The sequence below is a fragment of the Mugil cephalus genome, chromosome 8, assembly GCF_022458985.1.
Source record: "Mugil cephalus isolate CIBA_MC_2020 chromosome 8, CIBA_Mcephalus_1.1, whole genome shotgun sequence".
Classification (NCBI taxonomy): domain Eukaryota; kingdom Metazoa; phylum Chordata; class Actinopteri; order Mugiliformes; family Mugilidae; genus Mugil; species Mugil cephalus.
In genome coordinates this window covers 13,624,042-13,648,469 of record NC_061777.1, presented here as the reverse complement: position 1 = coordinate 13,648,469, position 24,428 = coordinate 13,624,042, and the positions used below count along the sequence as shown (strand labels likewise).

Genomic DNA, 24,428 nt, shown 5'->3' with positions numbered 1-24,428 from the left:
CCGCTCTCCGTACAGGAATTTGGAGACTGCATTACGTCAGTTATCCTGCCAGCGGCACCAAAGAAAGCTGCTCCGTCCAAGAGGAATCAGATTTTTTCTTTTTTTCTTTGGAGGTTTGAAGAGGTTTGTGGTTCACTCCTGCTGTAGTCAGAGCTCGGAGTTTGGGAGTGTTGGACGGGAATGAGGGTTTGAAGCGACACATGACAGCTCTCCTGCTGCAGTATGAGAGGTTTGTAAAAGGACGTGAATATCGACGACACTCTCGGAAAGGAGATGGAGGAGCCAGAAGGTAAGGAGCATTTCTGGCTGAGGCGAGGTTACAGTGTTTCATTTCAATGATTTTTTTTTATCGCTTTTAGTTGTTTGTCGCTACAAAGTTACAACTCTTTTGTTGAGTATCCAGCGGCAGACGTAGACTACCTGTTGTTTACTCACTCAAAACCAAAAGCCCACACAGACACAGTTTACCAGCGCTGGGCGAGATTTCTTTGCTGCACCAGTTTAAAGCAAAGCCTCGCCTCTTTTCTTTCTGTGCAGATAATTGTTACTGCTCGGGCTGTGGAGGAAAAATCCAAGACTCGTTTCAGATGAAAGTCCTACAAGATACCTGGCACAACGACTGCTTTCAGTAAGTGCTCTCGGTTTGTGACGTTAAACACGCGTCTCTGCTCTATTGTCTGTTAGTCATCCTATCATAAATGAAGCGTTTGTGTTTATAAGGGGGAAATAAACCAGTTTATACTGATACGGACGCAGAAGCATTTTTCTCCCCCCCTCCCTCTCCCTTGTTGTTCAACATGTTGGACGTTTTCTCTTGTTTGTACTCACAAATAGCCCCGTGGATAATCCCTGAAGCTTCTAGCCAAAACGTGGCTCTACATCTGTTTTTTAACAATTCGCCATTGTTTCCGTGGCTCTCCGCAACAAAATGCTTCATGCACGATGTCGTTCCTGCTTCTGTGTCGGTTGACAAACCTCTGCATGAGGCCCAGGCTCCCGGGACTGTTCGGATCTGGTGTTAAAATGAGTCCTGGATGATCCAGTCACTGGTGGCTGCCTTAAAGCACAGGTGTGACCACACCCAAGACACATTGCAAACTGAACAGGCTCCAGGATGCTCTGGAAGTTTTTTTTTTATTTATATGTATATAAGGAGGGTGCTCTTCGGAAAGGGACAGAAGATGGGTGTTTCATGATGAAATGGTTTTAAGCATTGGTGCCGACAAAATGAACACTGGGATACAACCCACGTGTAGCAGCGTACAACCTTCTTCACATCCTGAAGGACTTGGAGGCTGAGGAAGCATTTGAGAGAGCTGGTTTCAGACTACATTTGGAGGGACTCATGTCATGCCGTAACAAATAGCACCATTCATGGTTTTGATGTTTATCTGACAGCATCAGCGTCTTCTCTGCCCAAAATGGTGTTGATGTTTATTTGCACACCGAGTGCAAAAATGTGATCAGATCGAAATGCATTTCAAAGGTCAGATGTTAACACGGCGCTTTCACCCGGGTGCTCGTCCTCCAGTCACTCAGAACATATTCACATAACCGGTTCTTGACGCCCCCCCCCCCCCTGATGTCGATTGGCCCTTTCCTCAAAAAGGAGTTTGCCCGTCCGCTCCGAGGCTTAATGATTACCAGAGCGGAGACGATACGAGCTCTCTGGCTGTCACAGGTCACTGCCCCCGTAGTTAGATATTTGTGAAGCTGTGGCGCGATGCCTGCGTAGCGCACATGCCAACATAACGTAACGCTGTCAGGGTTTTTCCCCTCAGTCAACAGTGAACATTCACTTGTGCACGCATGAGATAAAATGGCCCAGATTGCCTCCAAACACTCTCTGGACAAAACTGTCATGGGACGTTTCATTTGACCTCAAGACCACAGCTGCATTTTAAAGCAAAAGTGTCCTGATTTACTGGCTCTCTGTTGACTCGCTGGGTGCTTCAAACTGAGGTTTGAGCTGATTGGAAAACAACTTTCTCCCCAGTGGAATCTGGCTCAGGAACACTTGAATCTCTCTCTCTCTCCTGTCTGAAAAAGAGTCAGACTCATTTAATGGTATCTGTTTCTGGCTACTAAAATGGCCACTTCAGAGTTTATGACCATAGCAGCGTCCTTGCATAATCTGGGATGCGACTCCTTCCAAACACAGACCCTTCAATAACACAAACAGCTTCTTCTGGTATCATGTCAGGCGAAAGAGTTCCTGACACAGCTGTTACTCACCACTGATCCTCTCCCTCCCTTTGTACTTTTAGATTTTCTCATGTGATTGCTCTCGTCTTTTATAACCTCTGTCTGAAAAGTTGCATTCTTGAACAACTTGCAGGTTATTAGATATTTTGCATGCATGTTTGCCCCCTTTGTGGTATCGCCACCACTGCAAATTGACGGCCTAATCACATTCTCTGCAAAAGACAAAACTCGAATAAAAAAAAAAATGTTCCTGCTCATGTGATACTCTGCGCCGATCCTATTCTCAGTTGTGCACATGCTGCCACTCTGCCCTCTGTGTACCTAGTTTAACATTCTTAAGAGCTGACGTCAGTCTTGTTCCAGTAAACCTGGCCGTGTTATTGGGGCCTATAGGTACCGACACATACGGCTGCTTCGCCGCGTCCTGCATTCCTAGACAGCGATTCAGAGATGTGAATCCGCTGTCCCAGACAATTGCCGCAGAAGCCTTTGTTGTTGTTTTTTTGTCAGCCAAAGAAAGCTGATTGTTTCCTATCTCGTTCTTCTCTCAAAGGGAATGGAGCTGCAGATCTTATCATAGCGCTCGGCCACAATACAGGGCGGGGTGATATTTGATCTGTGCTCGTTCTATGTTTTATGCTCCAACAGGAATTTTTGTTAGAGCATAATTTACTTTTTGGTGCCACTTTTTACAACCCGTGCGATAGGGTCCTGATAGTCACTGGATCCCTGTGATTTAAATGTGCAGAGATGGTGCTTGTGTGTTGCATAAGAGTACAGTGAATATTTCGAGTAAGGACAAAAGCTTCTTCAGCTTCTTCAAGGTGTGTGTGAATGAAATCTAAAAGGCAACTGGACTTGTAGAGTTTTGAGAAGACGTTGCGCTGCTCATCCAAGTAGTTTCTTTAGTTTAAGAGACTGGTGGGCAGTTGAGGCTTAAACAGGAAACTTTCAGAAACTTGCTTGACTATTTTATACTCCTTTTGGAGTAACCGTGACCTGGATGGCTGAGAACCTTCACAGATGTAAGAGAGAAAGTCCGGCAGAATTGAAATATATGCATAATTCAACCGAAATTTGTCTTCTGCACATGACACTATTTGCATTTCATGTGAACTTATTACATTAATATTGGACTCTAGTGGAGAACATTCGCCCTCAACAGCACCGCACATCCCGTTGAAAGGGAAGCACGCCCTTTTCAAGCCTTAAAGGCCACTGTTAAAGGTCCCTCTCTTACTATCTCCATGCTCCAACAAAGGAGTACTCTCTCACAGGAATGTGGATTTAAGGAAATGAGCAATGTTTACTTTGTAGTGTTTGTGCAGGCAGGACGATTCAATTGTTCACCGAAGAACCACCTGAGTTCAGTGCGTCCGCCCCCCATTCAGCAGCACGCATAGAAGGAAGTTAGGTGTTTTCATAAGCTCACTTACATCACTTTATCTAGACATTATAGGGACATAATGGGCTATAATTGTAGTTTATCAGGTGTTTTTTTTGGTCTAGGAATGCGTTTTGTCCAAACCAAGGGGGGAGCTTTTGTTTTTTTCTGCTGCACCTGGATACCAACATACTGAATGCCAACCACTGAAATATTGCGCTTTGTCTTTCTCTTCCTTGTGCGTATCTGTTTGTCTGATGGAATAATCCAAATGCTTTGTTCACCAGACAGTATTTACTAATCCTGCAGGTACTGTTGAATCAATGCTGGATTTATTAGACTGTGTAGTGGTTATACTCAACGAAAAGAAGTCACTAAGTGGCTGAGTCAACGTTCCTCAAAGATACGCCAAGAATCCCCAAAATACTTTGAGCAAATTTATTCAAGACTAATGTGCACATAATCTATACAAAAAAAAAAAACCCTAACGCGCTCAACACAAGAGTACAGCGTCCCTGTGCCCTCACTCACTTTCATTGTTCTCAAATACCAGAGAACAGGTGATAATATTAACTAATTATCCCCGCCCACAGCGATGTTACCTAACCGCGATGATTACAAAAATAACAGCATATCATAACCAAAAGTATTCCAAATACATACCATCCGAAATAAGGTATTCAAACGTCATCAGACTTACTCATGCCTTCAACAGACTGAGAACAGCTGCTGAGCATTAGATAAATATAATATAAAAATGTATGAGCATACACAAATTAACTTTTTTTTTTAAAATCAGGATACTTTAGAGTTTTCTTTGCGTTTTCTAGTTTCTAAATTAGTTTCTAAATGAGTGCAAATATAGTATATTCTGCATTTTGTGACAAGAGTATCTTGTTGCTGCACAGCTGGCATTTGAGAAATTAAGGACACGCATGTGATAAAACAACATTCATGATCAATTTCTTGCCTGGATGCATTGTTATGTGTGTTCACATTAATTTATCTTTCACCTCCTAAAAAGAAATTCAATTACTGCGTGATTCTCCACATGATTCAGATATTTGGCCTTTGGTGCAGCTGCGGCCGCCGCTTCGTTACTCATGCTATCTTCACCAAACTTTCTGCCCCGTCTCCCCTCGTCACATCACAGTGTGACTCATCCGTCATCATTCCGCCGACCTTGTGTCTGCACTTCAGATTTGTTGGGGAACACTTTGTTTCTCCGCATTTGTTTGTTACGAAGACAATAACGTGGACGCTGCTGAAATATCAAAGGCTGAACGGTTGTTTCTGCTTCAGAGCAAGTGTTCCTCCCGGTCTCCAGGTTTTCTCCCCAGAACGCACAAACATGTCTCTCTCCCTCCAAAGGACAGCTCCTTCTTAAGTAATGCCAGAAAACTCTGAAATATTTGGAATCTCTGCCAAAGTCAATAATCCCGGATCAGCTATACCTGCAGTGCAGAGAACTATGTGATATGTGAGACCCGTCTGCAGACCACTGCAAGATCTGCTCTGAAGACGTGATTAGGATTTCCTCATGGCTTCGTTAAAAAGTTGAGGCTTTTCCCCACAAGGTCAAAGTAATCAGCGGAGATATCCCAATCATGTTGCTTATGTCCCTGAATTAAACATAGCTGTTAATCGGGAAGTCGGTGTAGTGTCAGTTGAATGTTTATTATTGTAATCATTCCTGAAAGCGGCCTGTGTATCGTGTCACGACCGATTCATTCACTCCGCACATCAACTCCTAAATCTAAAGTCTACCTCAGCATCCTTTCACGAGTTACTTAGGGATAAACTGGGAAAACAGTGGTTGGGGAATCGGAATTGTTGCCGCAGCTGTGAAGTCCTTATCCGGCTCAAATCTGACATCTCACTAGCCTAATCTCTGACAACAGGCTTTTATCGTTGATTGTGTTCTGGCAGTCGAACTTGCCGCCACCATTTTTTTTTTTTGCATAACCAGTGCAGCTTGTTCGAAGAACACTCCTAGCCTGCAGGTGCTTCCCACTTCGCTGGCAACTTCAGCATTCCTCACTCTGAACATTTTGTCCCGAAGTTGTAGCCATAAACGTCGCCTCACTTTGCCAAGTATCTTCTCAAGTGTTGGCTAAGATCAATCAGCAGTTGAAGTAGTATAACAGGAATGAAAGAAAACAATAGTATTAAGCTTTTTAAAGTGTATTTCACATAAATCTATTAGAGAGCTGGCAGGAGAGAAGTGCTAAGATTAGGATACTAATCCTCACTTAATAGTTTGAAGGCTTCCAACTTTTGACCACCAGGGTGGCGTCTTAGTATTTACATTCACCCAGATAAGAAGACCGTCAATGAGAAGTGCAAATAGCTCTAAGCAAAAGCCGTGCAATAAATAGCTGCATCATCCAAGGACTTTGGACCTTGTGGAGGTTTTCTCTGTCTGTAAGTTGCTTTCAGCGTGGTGCTCCTGTTTTTCTGAAACAACTGGATCCCATTATGGTTCTGGAAATTGACTTAAGATTTGGCAGCCTTAGCGGTAGTGTGCCAAGTTTATTAACAAAATGCTTTATGGACCCACCATCTGCAGATTCTCCTTCCACAAAAGTGGACCATCTCTCTGTGCCATCTGTCTCCCCAACGCTCAAATAACAGAGCATCTCAGGGACCAGGTATTTACTGTGTCCTTGTTAAATGCAGAGAAAAGAACATGTTGTCTTCATCTGGAATATGCCCTCAGCTAATGTTTATGTCCTATCTGACCTCAGAGTGGAAAGTTTTGTGTTACGAGCTCTCTTGTGTTATTTAGCACTGCTCACTGGCTTGGATTATATGTGACTGAAACCAATGTACCAAAAGGTTAACTAGTTAAACTGTTAAACTTGACCAGTGACTGTGTGGCTCTCAGCTCTTGCATACTTTTCAATTAATAACTCAAACCAGTTCATTTCGGGAAAATTTGTAAATTTATGAAATATATAATTTAGGTGTCTTCTTAAAATCATGTGACAAATGTGATTTGTTTAATTGTGAAGAAATAAGGATGATTATTGAAGGTTACACTGTCTTGCATTTAGTGTTACTAGTTATTTTTAGTAAAGATTTTTAATAGTTTAAATCATACATAAAGATTAAATAGTCTTTTCCAGTCGTTCTGCCCCCTTTTTTTTCTTCTAACCCAACTTCTCATTTGGTTCAATTTAAAACTTGAAAAAAATTTAGACACTGTCCAAACTGAAAGCTTTTGTGGAAGAACGTTCTGCTTTTCTCTTTCAATAATTTTCTCCCACCTCTTTTATCTGGTGCTTCTGTGTATAAAACTGTTCTTAAAGTAGCTCAACGTAGCTCCACCACCACCAGCTACGACAGCAACATGCTGCTTACACACTGATGCTTCTCTATTAACAATCTAACAATGTCAACAACGTATTAGTCGGAGAGACTCATCCAGTAGGTCTGCACTAATACCGGCAATAAGCTGAAAAACAACATCCCCTTGATCGCGTTAAAGTGGCTTGCTTTGCATTGGACCCAGCTAAAATAATATTGTCTCTTTTTTTCTTTTTAGATGTTGTGTTTGCTGCGACCACCTGACTAACTGGTACTATGAGAAGGACGGGAAGCTGTACTGCCGCAAACACTACTGGGAGAAGTTTGGAGAGCTCTGTCATGGTTGCTCTCTGCTCATGACTGGACCCACAATGGTAAGCGTCCTCCAACTCACTATTTTACACTTTGGATAAATACGTCACGGCTTTAATTTTACCAGTTTCACGTGTCACAGTGCAATGCAGTCAGTGAAAATAGTGGAGCAAAGATGTAACAAAATGCACCGTTATGGGAAGATTCAAGATTTAAGTGTTTCCTGTACTTGTAACCCTGCACTTCTTTAATCTGTCTTCGAAATTGCACTTGCTTCGGTACCACTTGCGTTAAATTTTCTCTGGTGTAGAATGGGCATTACAACCTCCCAGCATGCGTGTGTTATTTCAGACTGTGTGAGACCACCGTTGTTACATGTGATTGCCAGGCTTTCAGCGTCTGCCTTTGCCACGATCCTATAACAACAATCGCCAACATTTTCCCCCCTTCTACTTAAATAATACCAGAATGTCCTCCGAGCGTGTCGGTGCTCGCTGTGTTCCCGTCTCTCCCCGCTGCTCCGAATTAACAGTAACGCGCATTAAAAAGCAGGGGGCTGTTTTTGTTGCAGTTATTGCATTTACAGATGAGTGATACTTTGCATGGGCTGCTGCTGAACTTAACAGAAAGGGCTCTAGACTTTCGCTAGTGAATTAGTTTCCCCCCTTGAGGCCCCATTCTGTTCCCTCTTTGTACAGAAGTTCTCCACAGTTCACTTCCCCGAGCACACAGGGGATCTAGTGGAAAGAGTGCTAGAACAAGAGGTGGTTACCGACTCGTATTATGGTCCGTAATGATGGCTTCTCAGAGATCAAGTATCTGTTATTACAGCAATGTGATCCAGTTTTTTTTTCTTCAAAAAATAATACATTCATTTCTTGACAAATTAAATGTTTAGATTAAAAGAAGTAAAAAAAAAAAAAAGCAGCCTGGTGCATCCACAAGCTGAAACTCGAAACGTAAGTGGCATCAGCTCTTGATGGTCGAAACTTGTCCAGCGTGGAGCCAGACTGAAGTTTTTCCTTTTGCCACCAAGCAACACACATAATGGGCTCCTCTATCTGGTACTGGCATCCTGCTGCATCAGCCAGTGAAGCCAAGTGTTTCTGGCGGGCCTGAACTGGCACCGCAGCCTCTCGACCAGAAAGAAAATCATTGTGGTCCATCGGCGGAGGAGGGTCACGCAGAGTTGCCACTGCTTGTGAGGCATTCAAGGCCAGAACACTATTGTTTTTGTCCTGGTTTAATTATTTGTTAGTTTATAGATCCGTCGAGGATTTTGTCATGTTTAGTGTTTGAAAGCGCTGTTTTTGAATCACTTTACGTCAGTTTTCCTGTTTCAAAATCCCTGTTCGGATCGAGTCTCCCTTGTTGTGCTGGACTCACTAACTTTTTTATGGCTCTGTATCGATGTTTAAGCCGGGGGCAGGTTGTGAGTCCAGTGTGTGATGGTTCTGTTCTTGGCTGGAAGGCAGGGAGTTGCAAACACACTACTGAGATGTCACAATGGTTTGACTTACATCACTTCAGCCTCTCCGTAGCGGTAGGGAATCCTTTCCCAGCACCGACTTAGTGACTCAGAGCTGAGGGAGATGTCTGAAAAAAAATAACTGCGCAACACTCTAAACCTAAGCAGGTGTTATGTTGTAAATTCACACCAGAAAAGTGACTACACCGGGGCAATAAAACGTATCTGCGTATGTGCCTTCTCTGATGCTGCGCTGCATGAAGAAAGCGGAAGAGCTGCTCGCAGCTGGAAAAAATTAAAACGTTTTGAATGATGACTTCTTCACTAAAGCAAAAATAACTCCAAGATTTTTGGACCGTGTTCAATCCAGACTCATTCTGAAGAGATTACATGTGTTATCATTTCCTGTTGAGTTTTGAGTTCTTGTATATAAACTAAAAAAAAAAAACTAACTACAGGAATAAACTTGCAATCAGTTTCCCCACTCGGGCACATTATCTCACCTCGCGTGAGGGGGGGGGGGGGGGGGGGGGGGGGCGCGGTGAAAGTAGACAGACAAAATAGGAGTGTGACAAATTTTTGAAAGGGAAATCGGTGTGTGATGCGCAGGCGGCGTCAACGAGAGGGAAAGCGCATGACAGATTACGAGCTTGTTTCGAAACGGTTGAATGGGAGATCGGCTGCAAGACGAGCAGCCTCAGACCTGCAGAAGGTGACGTCATAGCAGATTCCAGACAGGCTGAGAGCGGAGCAGGTGTTACGACTGTGTCACCGCTCGACAGTGGGAGGAGAGCAGGAGGCAACGCGCAGCAAAAAAACAAACTCATCTCACCTGAGCGAAGCACTGAAGAACAGCGCAGCGGCCCCGGCAGCGCCGTCGCGATATTCTTTTCTGCTCTGAATGATAAGATAAGCTTGGTTTGGTTTTGGTTCCAGGTGGCCGGAGAACACAAGTACCACCCCGAGTGTTTTGTGTGCCTGAGCTGCAGAGTGGTGATTGAGGACATGGATACCTACGCTTTAGTCGAGAGGTCGAAACTCTACTGGTGAGACACCTGCACTTACTTTACTTTAACGCTGGTAATATTGAGATCGGTTCAGAGGCTTCGCATGCAGCTGGATTTCTGTAGCAACGGATTTTATAAGGTCAACATTCTACAAGTCTCAATTTTCAGGCTGTTTTTTCTTCTTTTTTTTTTTATAGTTTTACTGTTGTGAAGTTGTTGATAGACTGGCAGCATAAAAGAACCAATAATGGTGTTGCATGTGAACACTTTGTCCTTTAGTTGAGTCTAACTCAGTTTCTTGTACTTAATGATATATATATATGTCTTTATGCCATCACTAATATATATATGCTACATATATATTTATATATCATTTAAAAATACATTTTACCAAAAGCACACTGGTCTTTTTTTTAATGATTCCTCTCCTATTGTGTGCAGCGGAAAGTGCTACAAGCAGGTCGTCCTCACGCCCATGCTGGAAAAACGTTCACACGACTCGATCCTAGACTCGCTGCCCCACACGGTGACCCTCCTGTCCATGCCCTCCGCCGCCAACGGCAAAAGGGGCTTCTCCGTGACGGTGCTGAGGGACGTCAGCGGCTCAGCGAGCGTTCAGGTCAAAGAGTAAGTGGGCCCCGTCTGATCTCTCGTACCTGTCTCCCTGCTCTGTGGGAGCAGCGTGAGTAATGCTTTACGTAAGGCTGATTATAGGGTGCTCGCTGAAAAGCAGATGTTTGTACGTGTGACGCTGAAAGAAATAATTAAAAAAAAAAAAAAAAACGTGATTGTCTACTCAAGAGTGTTTCATTTTCTCATGTTATCTCATACCTGTTTTACTTGCTGATTGAGCACCGGTCTTCATTCGACACTTGCAGTTGTCTCACATTCTTGTTGGTGCTGTGTTGTTGCAGTGTCAAAGGGATGCTTATTAGTCCAGAGGTGCGAAATGCCATCCATGCTGGAGACAGGATCCTGGAGATTAATGGCCTTCCTGTGGAGACGTTGATGGAGGATGAGGTGGGCTTAAGCATTATCACACACTGATACTCGAGTAGTAATCTGTCATTATTCAAATGACGCTAGTTTCATCATTACTTTCGTTCCAGCTGGTCTTGGGATTTTTAGGATTCTTCACATTCCAGCATCGATTTATACATACATACATACTTTAGCTGAGAGAGAGTTATGCGGAAGGCCTGCACTTAAAGGCTTATTCCCACACCCTCACAACATCACACCATCGCATTCATTCCAAAGCAGTCATCAGTCACTGTTTGGTTTTTGGTTGATACGTTTCTATCCACCCCGTCTTCCTTTTACCACACATCAGTATCACATATCTTGTTTTCTAGGTTCTGTGTGTAGTGTCAAGTCCTGCTTTTTGTTTGATAACCTCAGCAGATTTCATTCATTAATATCATTCTGAAATCAGGTCCGGAAACGTAATCAAACTCTTCTGTTCTCTGCCTGCGTGCTTCCACTATAACATCCCTGACTCCAGTGAACTTGCAGATACAGTGAAATCTTTTGTAATACAACTGTCATGAGCTACAACAGAGGTTGATATGATTATTTTCAGCAGGAGATCAGATGACCGGCAGTTTGTTGCTGTTCCTGAAGTAAACTGTCCTTATAATAGACATTATTGCTGTATTGCTGCATGAAGTCATGATGAAATTAGAATAAACTGAATTTGCATAATTTATTTTTAAGGCGTCATGTTTACTGCAACATCCAGTCATTTTAAAATCATCTCTCTTATTCAGGTGGACGATCTCATTCACCGCACCAGTCACACGCTGCAGCTGCTCATCGAGTACGACCCGGTCAGGCAGCGCTTGGACCGGCTCAGACTGGGATCCCCCAGGAACGAGCTGGGAGTCCCCGCCACCTCCCGCATGCGTCTGTCCTCGCGTCCCGACGCCGTCCTGGAGAGGACAAACGTGGTCGATGAAGGCACGCTGAAAAGGAGGTCTTTAAGGTATAGTTTAAGGTTTCGAGGTCTTGTCCGCGGTGGAGAAGAGATTAGCGTATGTAAATATTAATTTCCCCCCTTTTCTGTGCATCTCAGACGCAGTAACAGCATATGTAAGTCACCCGGACCAAATTCCCCCAACGAGTCGCCTTTTATTACGCGAGACATCGGACGCTCCGAATCTTTGAGGTCCTCCAGTAGCTGCTCTCATCGCATCTTCCGGCCGTGTGACCTCATCCACGGAGAGATCTTAGGAAAAGGCTTTTTTGGACAGGCCATCAAGGTCAGCCTCTGTCTGATTTTTTATTTTTTTTGTTTGTCATGTATCATGCAAGAGACTTAACCCCACTGGTGTGTGATTGAGACTGAGGGATGTTTGGTGGTGGATTGACAGCCACGTTTCCATCAGTCTGCCTCAGTCTGTTACTATTGAGGTAGTTTACCACCACCTGGGTGTGACTGTGTGAGCGCATGAATAATGTATTAATTGTAAGGGCTTTGAGCATCTTATGATAAAGGGCTATATAAAACCAATGCAATAATATCATTATCATTATTATTATTATTCTTATATATTTCACTCCTACCATTCAGATGTGTTTGTTGACTTTAGTTAATTAGACTTTATTGTCCCACAGGGTGTCAAAGGTTGTCTATTGTGCTAGTGTTGTAGCACAGTAGTTCACCTTTTACACACCTTAAAAAACAAAAAAAGCAAACAGAATTGTACAAGGTAGAACAAAACAGTGAGAAGCAGAATAAAATCCAATCCGAACTCGCGGTTTCCTCAGCAGGCGACTCGGTTCAGGGCTCCTGTAGGTGTAGGTGTACTAGGCCCTCGGGATGTACCTGCGCCCAGAAGGCAGCGCAGCACAGAGAAGTGGAGATGGAGCTGTTGTGGGTGTGTTACGTTTCGCGCTATTGTGTGTGAAATGGCAGCTACAATTGAGCTCTGAGCAGCTGGGTGTGTTGAGAGCTATTATCTTGGCAACATTTGGCACTCTTTGTTCAAGTTGGAGGCACAGCGTGTTATAGAAATAGGTGGAGCAGCAGCAGCAGCACGACACAGAGCCAACAGTGTTTTGGCAGACTGAGGGGTAGAATATTATTATATATTATATTATTATATTATATTATTATATTAATAATAGTCCGGGATGTAGTATACAGAGAGCTGAGGGTCTATGATGGCTCCTTTTTTTTTTGCTTCTGGTGACATGGCAACTATTTGTATTCCAGGTGACTCATAAAGCGACCGGAGAGGTGATGGTGATGAAGGAGCTGATCCGCTGTGATGAGGAGACACAGAAAACCTTCTTGAAGGAGGTTCGTAATCTGCAGCGAGGCCCACGCATCCTCACAGACAAGACAGTCCACAGTCTCTGCTGTTTATTAACACTCACAACGGAGCTCATGTCCCAAAAATTACCTCCTGTTATTTCGAGTTGTCGTTTCAGTCTTGTGGGAACATGTTGCTTTTATTGTATTTAATTCTATTTCTCGTGGATTAACCTCGGTAGAAACTGATTACACGTAACTTGCTTATCATAATTAGGAACTTCTGTCTTTCTGTTTTCAGGTCAAAGTAATGAGAAGCCTGGATCATCCCCACGTTTTGAAGTTTATTGGTGTGCTATACAAGGACAAGAGGCTAAATTTGATAACTGAGTTTATTGAGGGAGGCACGCTGAAGGATTTCATCAGAGACACAGTGAGTTAAACTCGTTGTTTCACATAATGCTTCTCCTTTCCAGTAAAGTGCGCAAAACCCTCCGGTTTCTACAGAATGAGTGGCTCAGAGTTATGTAGGAAGGGTGTGACCTGAAGTAAACTCTGCAGTGATTCAAGGCTCCCAGCTCGATAATAGTCCGGCTGGCACGTGAACTGACTGAGACGTGGTATGAGAAAAGTTGTGGAAAGTGTTCCCAGGTGAAATTCAAAGGCTTGTGCTCACCTCCCTCCAAAGCCGACTGCTTCTGAGGAGCTATGCAGCTCAGCACGTGGACTAATGAGCAGAGGGAGGCTGTTTTGCAGCTCATGACATTTAAAATATGCGAGGGAGTTGTTGTTTTGTAAAGGTTTCATTTGATTGCATTGTCGCCGCTGTTCTGTTGCAAAATCACTTCTACATTTGCCTCTTTTATGACTGAAGGAGCTTCAATCAGTTTATCCTTTGTCTTTGCTCTCGCTTAACAGGAACCGTTTACATGGGAGCAGAGGGTGAGCTTTGCAAAGAGTATCGCCTCTGGCATGGTGAGTGGGCGTCTTGCAAAGATATTAGTATAAACTGAACATTTGACAACATAAGCGTTCGTTAAAAAAAAAAAATTGACAAAAGTTTTTTAAAATTTTACAACATTTAGACTATATATATATAAAATCATCTACCTTTACCCAGCCTGATTTTTTCTCTTTTCTTATTTTTTAGGCGTACCTTCACTCAATGAGCATCATCCACAGAGATCTCAACTCTCACAACTGCCTGGTTAAACTGGTACGTCAAATGGCATCTTACCGGTCCATTAAGCAGCAGTAATAATGATAAGGGGTGTTAGCCATCTGTGCTATTAATTTATTGACTTAAAGCTGGCAGACATTCAGCTGGGACTAAAAGCAGCTGAGTGGGTTACCTTGACTCTATGGACCATTTGTTCTTTATCTTTATGATACAAGAACAGCTGGATGCATACCAACTATACTAGAAACACATGCACTTGTATGTGTTGTGTGTGTATATACCGATCAGCCACAACATTAAAACCTCTGACGGGACAAGTGAATAATATAATGTTTTGCCTGATTGGTGTATATGCAGAGGAGGAAAGAAAAACATCAATAAATTCACGAAATGCATTACTGCTAAATACTATTTGTTTTTTACAAAGTATTTTATCATTCTGCCTCAAAGTGAAGTATCAAATGTCATCATTCAACAGGACAACACTGTCGTCGTCGCTGACTTTGGACTGTCGCGACTCGTCGTGGAGGATAAAGTGAAACCCCCCCCCGAAAAACCTACCACCAAGAAGAGGGTGTTCAGACGCATCGACCGAAAGAAGCGGTACACCGTAGTGGGAAACCCTTATTGGATGGCACCAGAGATGCTCAATGGTGAGCTGTTCAAAAACAAGTCCATGTCTAAAGGTTAACCCATTCTGTGATTCAGTCAGGGCATTGACTGACCCTTTGACGTGATGTTATTTTAGGTAAACGCTATGACGAGAAGGTGGACGTTTTCTCCTTTGGAATTGTGTTGTGTGAGGTAAGATTTTACTCCGATCATCTGCTTTGAATTGGATGCAGTTGCTTTGCATAAGAATCAAGGACTGTATCATCAGATCATGATAACACAGCCTTGGTAAAATATTGATCTATCCAAGCAAGTTTTGGGACAACTCGTTTTATAAAACCAGAGTTATGCAAAGTAAACACCATTGAAGGACTAAAACCTGTTGTGTATTTGTATTTATATGTATATCTATCTTACGATTCAGATAATTGGGAAAGTGTATGCAGACCCTGAGTGCCTCCCCAGGACTCTGGACTTTGGTCTACATGTTGGTAAATTTGTGGAGAAGTTCCTCCCTGAAGACTGTCCACCAGCTTTCTTTCCACTGGCTGTGGCCTGTTGTGACCTCACACCAGACACCCGGTGAGTATCTGCTTTTAATGTATTCACCAGCTTCACTGATTTCTTTAAGGTATTTGTTTTGCAAATATAAAGCCATCCATAAGAATAGCATTTATTTTAATACTCACTTCAGTTAACTGAACTCAAGGATAAGTAGTGGTGGGAAAAAAAAAACCCTTTCAAAAGCCATCTCGACCCACCCCACACAGGGACACGCCTCAGCAGCCAGATTATTTCCTTGTGCTTTGTCTCAACCTCGTCAGTCTGGTTTTAACCTCGAACCCCTCTGTGACATTTCCTCCTCCTCTTCCCTCAGTCCACCTTTCCAAAAACTCGAGGACTGGTTCGCAGCTCTTTCCCTCAACCAGGAGTTGGGAATCCCCCTCCCGGCCGAACTGGACGAACTGCATCAGAGTCTGAGTCGACTCTTCTGGCCTAAAGACGACTCTCCAACCCAGGGCGACGAGCCGCTGACCCCAACGCCAGCGTCTCCGAACTGTTCCAGCGTGGCGGACACCGGCACCTAGCACTTGCACCCCGTTCGGTCCCTCTTTACCTTTTGTGATGCCTCTGAACTGCTGCACTAATACTTGTGGATGAGAAAAAGAGGAAAAATAGTGTTGAACGTGAGCCATTTTAGAACTGGATAACCTTAGGTAGCTGGACCAGTCTCCCTGTGTGGGACCATAACTCTGAGTACCAGCAAACTGCAATCAGAGTGAAAAAGACACATTTCAAAACGACAAGTGTTAGTTACTAATTTTTCTTACCCGTCTATGCCGTCTCTCAATGCACACATGGGTGTTTTTAATGTTTACTGTGATCAAAATGTAACTTTACTTGGTTTTTATTCTGTACAGCAGCGTATTTATGAGGCCGCAGCAGTTTTGTTTTCCTTCCTCTGAAGTTGTTGTTGTTGTTTGCTGCGTGAGGGCATGCATCGGCTAGTCCTTAACCGAACGTGGCTCTACTTGACTTCAGCAGCAGAGAAAACAAAGATCCCGCTGATTGGCGACCCAGAAATCAGAGCAGGGCATGAGGAAAACCACTTCCAAGCAGCTCTGTTCTCATTTCTTTATATTCTAATGACTTTAATTGATTTCTCACAGTGATGACGAACACTATTTAGGACAAGAGAGCTCTTTGGAAACGTATGACTGTTTTAAATAATTGTCAGGACAAAATCATATAACAACCTGCTTTGTACAGTCAGAGTGGTTTTGTTTTCTTAAGAAGTGTATATAATTATGTACATATTATACCTCTAATTTGATTTCATTTTTCTAATGGGAACTCTAGATTTGTAGATTTTTTTTTTTTGACATTTCGTCAACTGTGGACGTTTGTTGCCTTCCTTTTTTTGCTATCATCATGCGAGGTACTGACGATCAGTTGTAACCACTGTTATTTATATCACTGTAGTGTTTCATAAATAAAACCTCAGAAAGCTGACTGATGCCTTACCATTATTGAATCATGCGTGGCGCACACGACAATTCAGAATTAATAATGTCAGTAAAGGTTTTTTCCTTAGTTTTTCTGCAAGCGATCGCTTCACAGAAATCTAAAATCTCATTTGTGAGGATACTGATTTAAAAATTTAAAAAAAGTATCATTGCACACAACTCCATATTGTCTGCTTTTGTCTTTTTCATAACATACCTGTAAAATATTATTTTTTTTACAGCTAGCCACATTAAAGCTAATTTTATACGAAAAATTGCATTGACTAAGTATTTTATCATTAAACCTACTGAAGTGTGTATTTTTTAATGTCTGCAGCCTTAAAAAATAACCATAAACAGTGAGTATTCTGAAATAAGGTCTTCAAATTTAAAACTGAAACAACCACAAATAAGCAGATTTCATATTACTGTTTTTTTGTTTTTTGTTTTTTAGCTGTTAAGAATTTAGACAATGTCTTTTCCCCTCATCTTACAGTCTTAACTTAAACATGACGCCAATAATTAAATAGCCAACAGAGGGAGCTGATGCAAAGTGCATCGGTGAACCCACCTCCAATAATAAGCCCAAGCGTCCCTGTTGTTGTTTATTGCGTTGTCTTTGAGAGGGTGGATTCCTCCTCATTCATTTTCACCATTAAGAATCACATGACACATTATTGTCTGTGTTTGAAGTTTTATTTCAGTCTCAACAGTGAAAACCTGCATTCATACAAATACAAGTAAGTACTAAAATTCAGAAGCAGAACAACGGTATTTTTAAACACTATCATGATGAAAATAGTTACAGCCAGCACATGGACACCTTTAAATAATAAAAGCAGCAATCAAAGATTACCAGTGACGTGGATCTATCACAAAAACAAGATTGTCTGGAGTGATGTAACGGTAAAAGGAGAAGTAACAGTGCATCGCTAACTAAAACCTTCTGGGTACGATGGTTTCTATTTTCAGGCAGCTTTTTTTTTTTTTCTTTTCAAGAAAAGTATTTTTCAATGAATAGTTGTTAAGATGCAAGAAAAACCGTCCCGACTGACAAACATAGAGCAAGTAACCATGCATTCATGTTTTTTTTTTTGTGTTTTATGCAAATTAAATTTGTTTTCTACTCGACACCATTCGGGTTTCTACTGAGAAGCATCCAATGTGTAACAAATGTCTGAATCTAATCTAGGCACCAGGCTTCTTCAGCACTTCTTCAACACACGCCTTTCGCATCTGCTCCGTGTGGTGGCAGTGCTATTATGTCCTGAGGACTAACTACTGTCTCTCGTGCATCGTGAGAGCTCTCTGCATTATTCCTGTCATTCCTTAACCTGTGGAAGAGTAGGGTAAGTCTTCTTTCATGTCTTCAATACTTTTAAAACTGAAGTGACCTCCACGAAGAGACAAACGAATACATTCAGAAGTATCATGCTAAGGCAGTAACGGATTCGGGAGGCCTCCCCTCGTCTTTCGTGGGCCTTTTTTGAGCTCTCTCATCCTGTCTCAGAGGAGGACGGCTATTTTAGGACACACATCTGTGTCACCAGTGTGTCTCCGAGACTTTATACATACAGTCTTTATACATACACGCCTCTGGTCCGTGTTTTACCCTCGGCACAGCCAGCGGGCCGACATCAAAATTGACCACGTATTCAACATATAACCGCACCTCCTGTGAAAAACAAAAGGTTATGAACATTTCCCCCATTCCAAACACCATTTCTTCACAAAGAATCGGTTTCATGACACGCTAATATAAACACTGACTAGTCAAGATCCGTTTGAAAAGATACATTTGTGCTGTTTTCTCCGAGGGGACAGCCTGTCGTCTTATTTTCTCTGCTACAAAAAAGTATCAAATGTGGACGTCTTCATTAACAACGGATCCACCTTAACGGTTTCTAGTTGTTCATTGTGTGTGTGTGTCAGCTTATCTTGCTTGTGCCTCACGTGCTTAAAAAAAAAAAAAAAAAAGGAGGGACACAATGGGCACAGCATTCAGCTCAAGTCTTTGGAGATGCCGCCGCTCCCCTGCTCCTTGAAAAAACAAGCCTACTTAAAGAAGTGGAAAGGAGGACGGGAAGATGGGAGTGTTTTGGTCCACAAAAAAAAAAAAAAAAACAGAACATCACAATCCTCCTGTTTCAGGGGACTACACGTCAGCTCATGCTCCGGGGGTCCCGGCTTGCTGGCCCATGAGGGGGTCCGCGCCCTCCGTGCCCTCCTGGACGGGGGTGGTCTCGTGCTCCGCGGTGATTTCGATGGTGTTCTCGTCCACGAGCTCGCAGGTGGGATTGGAGAAGGCCGACAGCGGCAGGGTGATCCTCTGCATCTCGCGCTCGTACACACGCTGCTCGTGCTGCTTCTTCAAGTCCCGACCCCTGAACACAAGCACACAACGTTAAAAACCCAGAGTCAGGGGTCAGCCCTCAACGCGTTAAATCTGACGATTTTTATATTGACACTTCAAACAAACAGAGATAAGACACTGATTCAAGGAAAGTTGAGCAACGACCCACAGAAGCACTTCAAACCACCGTAAAATGAATTTCCAACACTCACTTTCTGTTTAGCTGTTTGATTCCTTGCATGCAAGCAGTGATGTGACAGTTCTGATTATAAGCCTCTTCTACTTATTCCCAGGCCAATCACTGCCAAGTTTTATTCTCATGTTATTATACTAGACATATCCATCTTCTAACTGATACTACTGTATGCGGTGTACAATTTCTGGCTGCCAGCCAGGCTAACCATTCATCATAGGGGCTTCAGATAACACGCTGTACGCAGATAACAGCGCCTGGTCTGCAGCAAAGACAAGGGACAGATGGCGATAGGGAACAGAGAGCTGACAAGCTGCCGAGGAGTTTTATCTACTCCAAGGCTACATGCTGACGGGAAGCAGCGCGAAGGCAGGTTTCTACTGATCCGGAGCCAAAACAAGCCAATAGACCCTGGATACAAAGGAAACCTCCTATCTGCCTCCTCCAGCCCAGCACATTCTATAGCGCGACTGACTCCAAACGTTCAGTCTCACCACACTGTGTGGATAATTTTCGGTTTCAAGTGTTATCAGGGATATCTCAACCGCTCTCCTGGATGAATTTCCCTCCCATAATTTGAAACCTGTTTGTGCCAAGCAGGCACGACTCCGTGCTGGCTCCGGCTGCACATTTAAGAGACGGGAGATTTAGCTGACGAAAAAAAGGAGGACGATTGCGTTTTCACAGAGCGTCACCCTGTACGTTTACATGACAACCTCACAAAGACGCGTGAAAAGCCTGAGCGCACTGACTCCGTGGGCTAGATGAAGCCGTGAATCCTTCAGGGAAGTCCAAACATGGTTTCTCGGGGGACTATTTACCAGTAGCCTGAAACAGATCAGTCAGTCCGGTACAGCCACTGGCCGGACTAAATTAAAAAACCCGGTCGTACCTGTCGCACATCTATCCCACTGCTGAATTCACTGGATGCTGAGGGCAGGCATTAGCCCTGTGACATAACATGCCTCTCCTCCTTAAATAATCACCTCCTAAATATAGACAGGGGCACTGCTAATCAGATATGACAGCCAAACACAGGCCTGCGAGGGCATTTCGCGCTCCGCCAAAAGGGAACCAGAGTCCTCTCTGTCGCAGTCATCATTGGGGCCATCGTTCTGTTTATTGCATAACAGTGGGGAACGTTCAGGCATCTCCCTCCTCCGCGCTCTCTCCTCTCTGGCGGATATAAAATTTGGATGCTCAAAATAGACTAGAGGCATTTCACGTAGCGTCACGCTCATCCTCGTGTTCCGTTGTCATTGAAATGGCTGCATTTACATGTAAGCAGAACAACAACAGAGGTCCTCAGTTGGGAATGTGGACAACAGCTGATGTCCTACACTCAGGAGACATGAGCACGCTAGCGTGTGAACTAATCAGCCTGGCATTTCTCCCGTGTGTCTTAAAGCCATCAACAACACTACATGAACATGACGCGGGTCTGAAGCATCTCATTTTAGTTTCATGTGTTCTACTCTGGTAGATGCACTAAATACATTAATGGCATTCGTGAAACTAACAGAAAAGACAGGACGAAAGTGTGTCTCTCTCATCCGATGACCGGTGACTGACCTCTTATAGAAGTATCCAAGTGTGATGCCTACTCCGAGCATGATTATAATGGCCATCATGAGGATGCCGAGGACATAGCCTGAAGAGCAGAAAAACATGGGGTGTCAAACGCTTGAGATCCCAATACAGCACAGCAGTGATATTTAGTTCACGCTGCAATGCATCGCTTCAAACTGGTTCAAACTACAACATCGGACTGTTTTTAGAATAACAACGAGCACAACACACCAAGAGTGCCGAGGTCCTTCTTCTTTTTGGGTCCCGTGCGAACCCGCTGGCTGATTCCCATCACCGGCTGCACGGCAGCAACTTCTCCCTGAGAGGAGCCCGACTTGGCCGTCTGAAAGCTCTCCGTGGAGGGAGTGCTTCCCGGCGGGTTGAGGGATTCGGCTTCTTCGGGCACGGCAGAAGCTCGCTCTGAAGACAAAAATTTAATTAGTCTTCAATTGAGATTGCTGTGCTACTATCATGGGGGAGCCAAATCATATCAGAGTAAAATAGGTAAAAGGGCAAAAGTAATTGTCCTTTTTAGCCACAAAAAAAAAAAAAAAAAGTCGAGAACAGTCACAAGATCACTTTATTTTTTAAGTTCTATTAAAGTGCACTGTAGTCCCTTTATATCTGCTTCCATCTCTACAAAGTCCTATCAGACAGGAGAGGTGAAGAAAATACCACGAAGAAATCCTCTAAAACATCTCTCTCGTAAATACCTCGTTTGTATATGTTTCAAACCGCTGGTCGTGGCTGCTTTACAGCTGCTGTGTTTTGGAATTTTTACGTTAACTACCTTGATTTGTCAGTCATTGAATTTCTTCCAGCTAGAAACTTGTGCATGTCCATTGAGAACATCTAATAACTTAACAACACATCACATTCAGTGTGTCATTGACAGGGTTTTCATATAACTCGCTTTCCCTTAATCCCATTAAGCTTCACATCCATTCCCATTCAAAACTAGACAGCTGCCCCATATTACTGTAAGTCTTTGTATTTATATGTAAAGGACTTGAACGTATCTTAATCTGCATTCACGTTTTCTGGAGTTTCAGAAAAGTTAATTTATTAAGTGTGTGAAGACACTTAAAAATACATTTAAAATGTTCAGGCGTTGAACAGCGTAACTAAGTGTCTATCATATGGACGGTGTGGTTTCCAATTACTGCTGGTGCAATGACATTACCACTGACGCAAAACATTGCTAGACGGCAGGACCCGAGCTCCGAGACCACTCTCTTGAATTTTCTGGAATGTAAATCACTCAGAGTCTTGGCGGCGGTTGCATATGTTCTTCTTCTTTTTTTTTTTTTTAAAACAAGTACGTAAACAAGCTGCACGTGCTCAACCCTTTTTTGTGAGGAGACAGGACGGTTCACGTCAACATACTACTCTACACTTTTTTTCTCCCCATTTCCTCCTCGCAAGTTGTTTATGAACTCTGCCCGAGTTAAAGGGCCTGAAGTTATGACCTGAATCAGCCAATTAGCTGCTGTCTCTGAGGAAAGAGAGCTCCCCTGCGCCAATGAGCTCCGCGTTGGGGCGTGGTCAACAGCTTTCCACAAAGCGAAACGTGCCTGCACGAGATGTGCAAGTGTGGGGCTTTGTTGTTGTGAGTTTTGTAGGCCTCGAAAATAAGAAAGACACAAAGGGTAAAAACACACGAGACTGATCGTCTGACACTGACCCACTATTAACAGGGAAAAGTAATCCACCTCCAGGGATGACTTCCCCTTACAAAGATGTATTTAATTATGTCTATTATTCATTTAATCCTGTTTTTATCTGATCTTTGACAACTTTTCTTGATATTTAGGTAAATTTACTTTCCTTTCTTGATGTTTATTGCATTTCCTGTTCATGTAAAGCCTCTTACGGTTTATTTGTGGCCAATACATCAACCGTAAACATAGTTTGCAACTTGGCTCTGTCTTTGTTGTTCTGTCTGATGAGAACATTAGCATACCCACATAAATTTTCTTTTTTCCCAGCCGACTCTGCCAAAATAATGGACATTTTACAAGGGACGGGATATCGCAGTGCATAAATAATGTAGTCCGAACCCCGCAGAACATTCACAGGGGGAAGTAGATATTTCAGTGCGATGTTGTCACTAGTACATGAATTAGTATTACGCATATTCACTGTCGCCAGTGGAGGCTCGTGAATCCCAAATGGCTGTCGTGTGCGATGTTTACCAACCTTTGCAAGTCTCGATAGAGCAGAATTGTCTCTGGATTGTTTCATCTGGGCCAACAATGTAGCACCAAGGCCTCTCGGAGGCGTCCGGGTTTCGGCAGTAATTGTGATCTCCCACACCTACAAGAGGAACGATAAAAACGGCACGAGCGTGTTTACTGATGCCGTGTGGAGACACAGGCCTGTCTCTTATGTGTCCCCAGCCCCTCTGTGTGGGTGAACCACTGGATTAATTAATCATTAACACTACTTCATCACACCACAATGAACAGGCTGAACAGGCGTCCATGAGCACAAACAAAGGAGCCAGCAGCTGCTCTATCAAAGAAGCCTTTTAACACCATAAGTCAAACCTGAAAGAGAGAGCTATAAATTCCTGTATTTGCTGCTTTGTGTGTTTAGTTACTTGTTGCAATCCTGCGTCATTCCACAGTGTATTAATACCTCAGAAAAGAAGTTACAAACTGTTATTCTACTGTGCCCTTCAACATCTGGAACACTTTAAATCTCCACTTGCAGAGGTGAAGACAGGAAGGAAGTGGGGTGATTCTTCACGTACATTTAAATGCATTAAAACTCACAACCATTTGCTCACCTGTCTTTGAATCGGGGTGGACGTCAACATCGTAGTCTCTAGTGGTATTCGTCCAGTCCAAGCAGGTCAGACCTGAGGAGGAGCTCCGTTGTTCTCCCCGGTAGTCCACACCGCTGGATTTCACGCAGTCTGAGAAAAAACAACACGTGAACGCAACACACGTCAACATCCCGTGCAATCAAAGCCAAGAAAACAATGAAACTTTTCCATGTTTTTATTTTATTTTTTTATCATCATTATTATTTATTGTTTTAAACATCCAGTGTCTTGGTCGTCTTACCTGTTTGATCCCCATTTGATGCACTGCTCTCCACAATGGCCACGCTCACAAAAATAACGTGCAAAGAGAAAAACATTTTGCAGAGCTGACGGGCTGAGTTGATCGACATCATTGTGCGTCTTTTTCCCCTCTAACGCGACAAAAAAAACCCACAAATGTAAGCACAAAATGTTTTTTTTTTTGTTTGTTTTTTTAAAATAAAAATAAATGGAGGAAGAGCCTGTGCCCAATGTGCATCAGACACACTGCTCCTCTCGCTGGGGTCGCAGCCCTTGTTTTTGTCAGAGGAGCTGAGCTTTCTTCGTAAACAGCCTTCGGTGGAGGAGGAGCTGTCCTTTGCAGTACAAACCTCGAGGTCCTAAAGCCTCACCAGGTTCCTTCTGTCTGTCTGTCTCTGTCTCTCGCTCGTGAAAAGAGCTCAGTTGAAAAACGTCAGCGCATGCAGCCTCGACGGATGCGAGCGTGCAAACTCAAAGACGTTTGTTTACTTTTGTTTAAAATAC

General features: G+C 43.2%; 2 protein-coding genes across 2 annotated transcripts; one reads left to right on the top strand and one right to left on the bottom strand.

The window, feature by feature from the left end:
- Positions 1-48: 48 nt before the first annotated feature.
- Positions 49-16,746, top strand: limk2 (LIM domain kinase 2). Its single transcript, XM_047591897.1, is given in 17 exon segments — positions 49-248; positions 250-289; positions 538-628; positions 7,137-7,272; positions 9,615-9,724; positions 10,127-10,312; positions 10,600-10,705; positions 11,455-11,669; positions 11,760-11,946; positions 12,903-12,989; positions 13,243-13,374; positions 13,860-13,916; positions 14,092-14,157; positions 14,600-14,774; positions 14,870-14,925; positions 15,158-15,315; positions 15,611-16,746. Coding segments are annotated over 17 exon segments (2,061 nt in total). The 5' UTR covers positions 49-200; the 3' UTR covers positions 15,822-16,746.
- A 670-nt stretch (positions 16,747-17,416) lies between these two features.
- pik3ip1 (phosphoinositide-3-kinase interacting protein 1) lies at positions 17,417-24,191 on the bottom strand. The gene is made up of 6 exons (XM_047591971.1): positions 23,926-24,191; positions 23,646-23,774; positions 23,054-23,170; positions 21,086-21,274; positions 20,858-20,936; positions 17,417-19,123 (listed from the first exon to the last, which is right to left on the bottom strand). Exons 1-6 carry the CDS (start codon positions 24,035-24,037, stop codon positions 18,907-18,909), a joined length of 843 nt encoding a protein of 280 aa, XP_047447927.1. The 5' UTR covers positions 24,038-24,191; the 3' UTR covers positions 17,417-18,906.
- Positions 24,192-24,428: the final 237 nt, after the last annotated feature.

What these genes read in the sequence shown, in the direction of transcription:
- pik3ip1 (XM_047591971.1), bottom strand. Translation starts at nt 24,037, where the DNA reads ATGATGTCGATCAACTCAGCCCGTCAGCTCTGCAAAATGTTTTTCTCT. An exon ending in GAAGGACCTCGGCACTCTTG is followed by an intron (nt 20,937 to 21,085) that starts GTGTGTTGTGCT and finishes TCTGCTCTTCAG; the next exon opens with GCTATGTCCTCGGCATCCTC. An exon ending in CTTGGATACTTCTATAAGAG is followed by an intron (nt 19,124 to 20,857) that starts GTCAGTCACCGG and finishes GCTTGTGTTCAG; the next exon opens with GGGTCGGGACTTGAAGAAGC.